The 8,074-nt window shown below is 48.4% G+C and overlaps 1 protein-coding gene across 4 annotated transcripts in view; it reads left to right on the top strand.

Moving 5' to 3' along the window:
- The first annotated feature begins 231 nt into the window (after positions 1–231).
- The window catches only part of LOC135584976 (pseudouridine-5'-phosphate glycosidase-like), a 30,729-nt gene continuing 22,886 nt past the window's right edge, over positions 232–8,074 (top strand). For 3 of the 4 annotated variants that reach the window (XR_010487930.1, XR_010487931.1, XM_065113471.1), the window contains exon 1: positions 232–388. Coding sequence is in view for 1 of the 4 variants with exons in the window: in XM_065113471.1 (XP_064969543.1) it covers positions 353–388 (36 nt within the window). In the remaining 3 variants the exon portion in view is untranslated. Of the gene's footprint in view, positions 389–481; positions 545–8,074 lie in introns of all 4 variants that reach the window. The other variant, XM_009407433.3, reaches the window with a different exon arrangement.

Raw genomic sequence — 8,074 nt, 5'->3', positions numbered from 1 at the left:
CTCCGTGGTCGAGCAAAGTCCTAAAAGAGACAAACATCGGGCTCGTAGGAGTGGGCGAAGCATGCAGAGGCGGGCCGCGGATGAGGCTGCGCGAGATGCTCCTGTCGTGCCGGGACCTCTTATATAAAATGGGCTTCGGGCAGACTGAATCGGCCCTGCAATGCGTCAGGGGTGATGTGGACTAGGCTGGAGGGTGGTCCGCACCATTTGGTCCGTTCCTTCCCCTATCAATATTTGATGTTTCAGACCATTTTGCTCGTCTTCGCCGCTGTTGGAAGACCGAAGTGGGGTTGGCATCTGACCACCATCTCTTCCTCCGTCATCTCCCTCGAACCACCCGATCGGGAGGAGAATGAAGCTGATGCGTGTATTTGATAAGCGAGAGGAGGTACTCTCTCTCTCTCTCTCTCTCTCTCTCTTGTTCGAGGCGGTGCTCATCCGCCCGGCGCCCTTCTCGCTCAATCACCGGCTTTTTCAATAGTTGTATATCAGGAATTAAAGAAGGGGTGGACTTTTGAAGCCAAATCTTTTGACTACATTAAAGGTAGATTTTGCTCCTTGGTTAAAATCAGACCGCAAAGTTGAACACCGCTTGTTCACTGATACGATAGCAGATGATGGGCACTTCATTTTTCTCCCCTTTATTGAACCTATAATTCGATTCCTACTGCTGGTTCTACTCTTAGGCTAGTAATTTTCGTATCTAGCACATAGAAAAAGCAACACCTTTAAGTTAAAATTTCGTGTTCAGAACGAATACTGCAAGTTGATGCCTCTAGTCCATCGTTGCTAATTTAACTACTTGTACCGTATCCCCTTGTGTGATATTATACATTAAATTGTTTGTTTTTCTTACTGCTTTTAAGATGATCTTTGAAGCCATACTCATGGATCATTGTGTTAATCCTTGAATGAAAGCTTCAGATGTCAATAAGGATATTATGGTCTGTTAAGTTGAGATAACATATTCTTTGCGCTGTGACCTACTTCCTATATGGAGCTTAGGATTGATCGACATATTTTAGATGCAATATTTTCTTAATGAACAATGCCAGCATATACAAATTAAGACAGGTTCTAACTTAAAATTTTTGGAACAAATTGTTGTCGTGTGAGAGTACTTTGAAAATAAAGACATAGGAGGTATGATAGCTAGTTGCTTTTTAGTCCTAATTCTGAGTTCTTCAAGACAAGGACCCTCCAATCCCTTAGATATTCTTCTGGCCTTAGAGAAGTTGGCCATGGATTCTGGTATCAACCTAAACCGGTCGGTACGTGTTGTCAATTGAAATATCAAGATGCAAACTGTCTTTTATACTAGTTGTATCAAAGTGGATTGTAGTATATAGACCAATGCAGATCTGTACAAGTTCAGTACAAGATGGCATGGATCTGATACAAAGTTAGTATTGGCCGGTATATGTTTGTACAGGTCTGCATCTTGTTAAGGTTCAATTAGTCCCAGATTTATCATATTGCTCAATTTATATTCCTAACTTCATCCATATACCAAGGTTTTTAATCTCATACCATACCGGCGTACCGAGCCTTGCTCGGTATGGTACAGTACCAGCGTATTGAGCGGTACATCAAGGCGTACCGAGCGGTATGCCAAGATTCTAGCGAGCGGATGCGGGTTGCTTCAACCACAGTGGACATCGGATGCGGGTTAGTTGACTTGACATGGTCAGTCAGGACCCGTGACCCCCAAGCTATTGTAAGACATGGGATCGGCCCTGTCTAACCTTTGGGCCTCGTTGATCCTCTCCATCACCTTCCACATCGACGCTCACCGCTTTGTCACGAACGGTCGTCGCGCACCCGCAATAACTTCGTTCAACGAACCGTTCGTCGCTTTTGCATGCTTGTAGCCTTGTACAAAGACATTGCAGCATGTTTTGCCTTGGTTTTGTGTGTTTTTGTTTGGAAAATGTAAGCAACGACAGTTTGCAATGCTGCAGTGCGACTGCTCACCGCACCGAGCCGAACTGCCCCAAAATGGCTCTGTTTTTTGCGTGCCACGGCTAGTTTTCTGCAAACCGCAATTGCATGCAAAACATCATCCATCTCAGCACCCTGGAACCCCCCGGGTGGCATAGGGTTGGATGAGGCTTCGATATATTGTCGGGCGTTGAACAATCTTCACAAGTTCCCACGTTAACTTAACGGGAACTTGCCTTCGCGCTCGACATCAGGTGAGCAATTGTTTGTGGACTTGCAATTGTTCGTTCTACCTTCTAAAGTCCTTGTTTTCTCCTTCCTCTCTTTTCTCTCTTGCACTCAAGGTGCTTGCCGAATTGCTTGTAAAACATCCCTCTTCGCGAGACGTTGGGACTTGTCCGTCGCTCGTTTTCAATCTAATCAACTTTCTATTTTACAGATCCTTCGGGACCTGTACGAGGTTGCAACAAGGCTAACCCTTTGCGGACGCATATGTCGCAAGGGCACCTCATAACTTAAGCAATCCCAACTAAGTTTGAAGAGTTGGCGCAAGGGTGCTTCACGATTTAGGCAACTCCAGCTAAGTCCATGACTTTGCCACAAGGATGCCTCACGACTTAGGCAATTTCAGCTAAGTCCGTGACATTGTGGTATCAGAGCGGGTAAGCAATTCGAGCAAGCAGCGAAGAAACTTCGCAATCTCACTATGGCAAAGCATCGTGGCGAATCGAGCAAGACAGGGCAAGCCGAGCCATTGCCCCAAGCAACCGCAGGTGGGCTACAAGTGTAAACTCGCTCTTATGCTCGTTGAGTCGCTCTGGAGGACCGTGGCAGCAAACATGATTAGCGAGAAGTTGGCTACTCTTTGCGAGCAGAGAAGGCACAATCTGGAGTGCCAACCGGGAAAAAGAGCCATAAGGAGAGACTCACGACGATGGAAACTTGCCTAGATGTTCTTGAAGCAAGCTTCGAGGAACTTTACCAAGGCCAATGAAGGTTCTTGGGGTAGAGAGCTCGCAAGAAGAAGCTAAATCCTGAATCGACAAGGTTGAGGCCCTAGTCGATCGACTGACGGACGATACCAAAGACTCCGTGCAACATTTGCATGAAGTCGTGTCAGAACTCACTTCCAGAGTGATAGCGCTCACAAGGGCACTAAATGCGGGAGGGAGCAACCAACGATTTAAAAAGGCGCTCGAGCGCTCGCCTAGGCGCTCGAGCGCTCGCCTAGGCGCTCAGGCGAGGCGAGGCGAGGCCCGAGCGCCTCGCTAATCTCCCAGGCGGCGCGCTTCAAACAGGCGCCGCTTGGGCGCTCTCCCGAGCCCATGCGTTGGGCGCTTCGGGCGAGCTCCTGGGTTAACCAAGGCGACCGAACCAGGATTTTAGGTTTGGTTCGGTCCTGGTTCGGTCTCCGATGGTTAGTTGGTTTAATCGAACCAACTAAAACTGCTATAAGTGACAACCGAACCCTAACCCTCGTCGTTGCCGCTCCCGATCCCGATCCCGATCCCGCTGCTCGCAAATGCTGTCGCCGCTCGCCGCTGTCGCTGCTCGCAAGCGCTGCCGCTGTCGCTGCTCGCAAACGCTGCCGCTGTCACTGCTCGCGCCTCTCACTGCTCGTCGCTCCTGCTCCCGCTCTTGCTGTCGCTGCTCGCCGCTGTCGCTGCTCGCAAACGCTGTCGCTGTCGCTGCTCGCAAACGCTGCCGCTGTCGCCGCTCGCGCCTCCCGCTGCTCGCCGCTCCTGCTCCTGCTCCCGCTGCTCGCCGCTGTCGCTGCCGTTGTCGCCGCTGCCGCTGCTGCTCTCGCCGCTACCGCTGCCTCCTTACACTCCGCTGCCGTTGTCGCTTCCTCTTTTCTCAGTCAGCAGGCTCAGCAATCCCTTACACTTCCTTCTCCTTTTGTTAACAGTATACGGTATACTGTATACTGTTAATATTGTTAGGTTTATTTGAAATTATTAATTTTCAATACTGTTAATAGATTTTCTTAATTTAATAGCATATTTTAATTTAAAATTTTAAATAATTATATTTATTAATTATATTTTATATTTTTATATTTTAGCGCCTCGCTTCGCTCGGGCGAGCGCCTAGCGCCTCGGGCGTTTTTGAATCTTGGCGCCTTTTGGCGCCTAACGCTTTTTAAATCACTGTGAGCAACACCCGCGTTGCACTGCCATAAAACTTGAGGGTACCTAAGCCTCATTGCTATGGAGGTGTGCTAGGGACGCAAAGGAGCTCGATAATTTCTTGTTTGACATGGAATAGTACTTTCGAGCTACAAGGCTCGATTTTGAAGATACCAAATTTTCAATAGCAACCATGTATTTTAATGGGGATGCAAAACTTTGGTGGCGAACCCGTTGGGAGGAGATCCAACAAGGTCGGTGTCGAGTGGACACATGGGAGGAATTGAAGCGGGAGTTGAGAACTCAGTTCCTACCCGAGAACACAGAGTTCATTGCAAAGAGGAAGCTGAGACAACTTCGCCAAAGTACTTACATTCGAGACTACGTAAAGTAATTTTCTGCACTAATGCTGGACATCCAAGACATGTCTGAGAAGGATAAGCTGTTCAACTTCCTCGATGGTCTGAAGCCATGGGCTCAACAGGAACTGCATTGAAGGAATGTCACCGATGTGATCAGGGCAATTGCGGCCGCAGAAAGACTCACCGACTTTATTTCCTCGGAGGACTCAGGGAAATGGAAACAATCTTCAGGAAATCGCCCTTCAAAACATTCTTGAGGGAAGGAGCCCGAGGGCGAGCAAAGGAAAAATAGTTCCTACAAAGGGCCAAGCTCAAAAGGCAAGGCCCTAAAACCTGACGGATGCTTCTTGTGCGAAGGGCCGCACATGGTGAGGGAGTGCTTATAAAAACAGGTACTCAATGCTTTAACAGCTTCAATCCATCCCCCTAAATCAGACAAGGGCAAGGTCGTTGCCCTCAGTTCAAATAGTTTAGAATCCAGCAACGACGATAAGGAGTCGCAAGGTCCCCGGATGGGAGCAATGCGTTTGTTGAATGTATAACGAGGTTAAGTGGGGAAGAACATGAAGGCAAAGCCACAGAAAGCAAGGAGTAGTGAGTTGATGTACGTGAACATTAAGCTCAATGGCCAAATAACCCATGCAATGGTGGACATGGGCGTTACCCACAACTTTATTGCCTACGAGAAGCAAAGCGACTTGGGCTGATCTTGGTGAAGAACCCAAGTAAAATAAAGGCGGTGAACTCGGAGGTCAAGCAGATCTCCGGGCTGACAAAGGGAGTCCCCATCAAGATCGGAACATGGAGCGGGAGCACAAACATGATGGTGGTGCCATTGGACGACTTCCAAGTGATTCTCGGAATGAAGTTCATGCACGTGGTGAAGTTGGTAATGCCGTTCCTAAACTCCCTATTTTTGATGGGAGGTAATGACCCTGTGTGGTTCTCGTCTCTCGGAGAGGAACCAAGGACCCCCAACAAATATCGGCATTATAACTGAAGAAAGGGGTACTAAAAGGCGAATTAACATTCGTAGCTGTTGTGAAGCTAGAGCCCCTCGCCGGGGAGGCCATTCATGAACCTGCTATGGTGGCGAACGTTCTGAAGGAGTTCACAGATGTTATGCCACCTGAGTTGCCGAAAACTCTACCACCACATAGAGGCATAGATCATCGTATCAAGTTGTAGCCGGGAGTGAAACCTCCAGCGAGATCACCCTACCGCATGTCCCCTCCAGAGTTGGTAGAGCTCAGAAAGCAGTTAGATGAACTGCTAAGCGGTGGTCTCATCAGCAGTTCTAAAGCACCATTCGGAGTTCCAGTTCTCTTCCAAAAGAAACAAGATGGGAGCCTCCGACTATGCGTCGACTATCGAGCCCTCAACTAGGTGACGATGAAGAACAAGTATCCCATCTCGCTCATCGCAGACTTGTTCAACCAACAGGGCAAAGCAAAGTACTTCTCCAAACTCGACCTTTAGTCGGGGTACTAGCAGGTGCGCATTGCTGAAGGCGACAAAGCGAAGACTACTTGCGTGACCAGGTACGGAGCGTTTGAGTTCTTGGCGATGCCTTTTGTCTTAACCAACGCTTCGGCCACATTCTGCACTCTTATGAACCAACTATTCAACGAGTATTTGGATAAGTTTGTGGTCGTCTACTTGGACGATATCGTCGTCTACAACCAAGCGCTAGAGGAGCATGCCGAGCACCTTCGGACAATTTTCAAGGTTCTAAGGGAGTACACTTTGTTTGTGAAAGGGGAGAAGTGCTACTTTGTTCGAACGAAGATCTTATTCTTGGAGCATCGAATCGGTGATGGTTCCATTCGGATGGACAAATAAAAGGTGTAAGTTGTTGCGGAATGGCGAACTCCAAAGAAGGTGCTAGAGTTGAGATCCTTCCTTGGTTTCGTCAACTACTATCGGCGCTTCATAGCTGGGTATTCGAAGCGTGCAACTCTACTGACGTAGTTGCTGAAGGAGTAGCCTTGGAGATGGTCTGACAAATGTGAAGCTGCATTCCAAGATCTAAAGGCTACTGTATTGGAAGAACCGGTGCTCAAATTGTCGGACTATGGGGAGCCTTTCGAAGTCCATATAGATACTTCAGATTTCGCTATTGGGGGAGTACTCATGCAGGAGGGTCACCCGATGGCCTACGAGAGCCGCAAGCTCAACGAGACTGAGCGGCGGTATCCGGTGCACGAGAAGGAGATGACAACGGTGGTCCACTGTCTGTGAGTTTGGCGGCACTACCTTCTCGGATCGCGATTTGTGTTGAGGACGGACAACATTGCTTTGAGTTATTTCCAAACTCAAAAGAAACTCTCCCCGAAGCAAGCACGATGGTAGGACTTCCTGGCCGAATTTGATATGACAATGGAGTACAAGCTCGGAAGAGCAAATGTCGTGGCCGATGCCCTGAGCCGGAAAGTGGAGCGGGCGAATGCTATGCAGTTGGAAGGCGGAGGCCAAGCAAGTCAACTACACTCCAACTTCCTTTCCAGAATCAGGGATGGACTGTACAATGATCCCCAGGCAGTAACCCTGATGTAACTAATCAAAGAAGACAAGACACGACGATTTTGGGTCCAGGAGGGACTCGTCTATACCAAAGGGAATAGGGTTTATGTTCCTTGAGTGGACAATTTGAGGTGCGAAATCTCGAGAGAGTATCACAATTCCCTTTGGGCAAGTTATCTGGGTATTCACCGAATATTGGCTCTCGTGGAGAGGGCCTTCTACTGGCCGAAGATGGGGACTGATGTGGAGAATATGTTCGAATGTGCCTTACTTGCCAACAAGACAAGGTGGAGCAGTGGAAGCCAGTGGGACTTTTGGACCCGTTGCCAGTACCAGAAAGGTCGTGGGAGAGCATTTCCTTGGACTTCATATCAAGCTTGCTGGGAATAGGGGGACTCGGATCGATACTTGTGGTGGTCGATCAATTTTCAAAGTATGCAACTTTTATTGCTGTACCTCTACACTGTTCAGCAGAGGAGGCGACCAAGCTGATGACAAAGGGCCAAGCTCAAAAGGCAAGGCCCTAAAACCTGACGGATGCTTCTTGTGCGAAGGGCCGCACATGGTGAGGGAGTGCTTATAAAAACTGATACTCAATGCTTTAACAGCTTCAATCCATCCCCCTAAATCAGACAAGGGCAAGGTCGTTGCCCTCAGTTCAAATAGTTTAGAATCCAGCAACGACGATGAGGAGTCACAAGGTCCCCGGATGGGAGCAATGCGTTTGTTGAATGTATAACGAGGTTAAGTGGGGAAGAACATGAAGGCAAAGCCACAGAAAGCAAGGAGTAGTGAGTTGATGTACGTGGACATTAAGCTCAATGGCCAAATAACCCATGCAATGGTGGACATGGGCGTTACCCACAACTTTATTGCCTACGAGAAGCAAAACGACTTGGGCTGATCTTGGTGAAGAACCCAAGTAAAATAAAGGCGGTGAACTCGGAGGTCAAGCAGATCTCCGGGCTGACAAAGGGAGTCCCCATCAAGATCGGAACATGGAGCGGGAGCACAAACATGATGGTGGTGCCATTGGACGACTTCCAAGTGATTCTCGGAATGAAGTTCATGCACGTGGTGAAGTTGGTACCAATGCCGTTCCTAAACTCCCTATTTTTG

The sequence above is a fragment of the Musa acuminata genome, chromosome BXJ2-6, assembly GCF_036884655.1.
Source record: "Musa acuminata AAA Group cultivar baxijiao chromosome BXJ2-6, Cavendish_Baxijiao_AAA, whole genome shotgun sequence".
Taxonomy (NCBI): Eukaryota; Viridiplantae; Streptophyta; class Magnoliopsida; order Zingiberales; family Musaceae; genus Musa; species Musa acuminata.
Note: the sequence above shows the minus strand (reverse complement) of the source record. Positions and strands in the feature narration are given on the sequence as shown.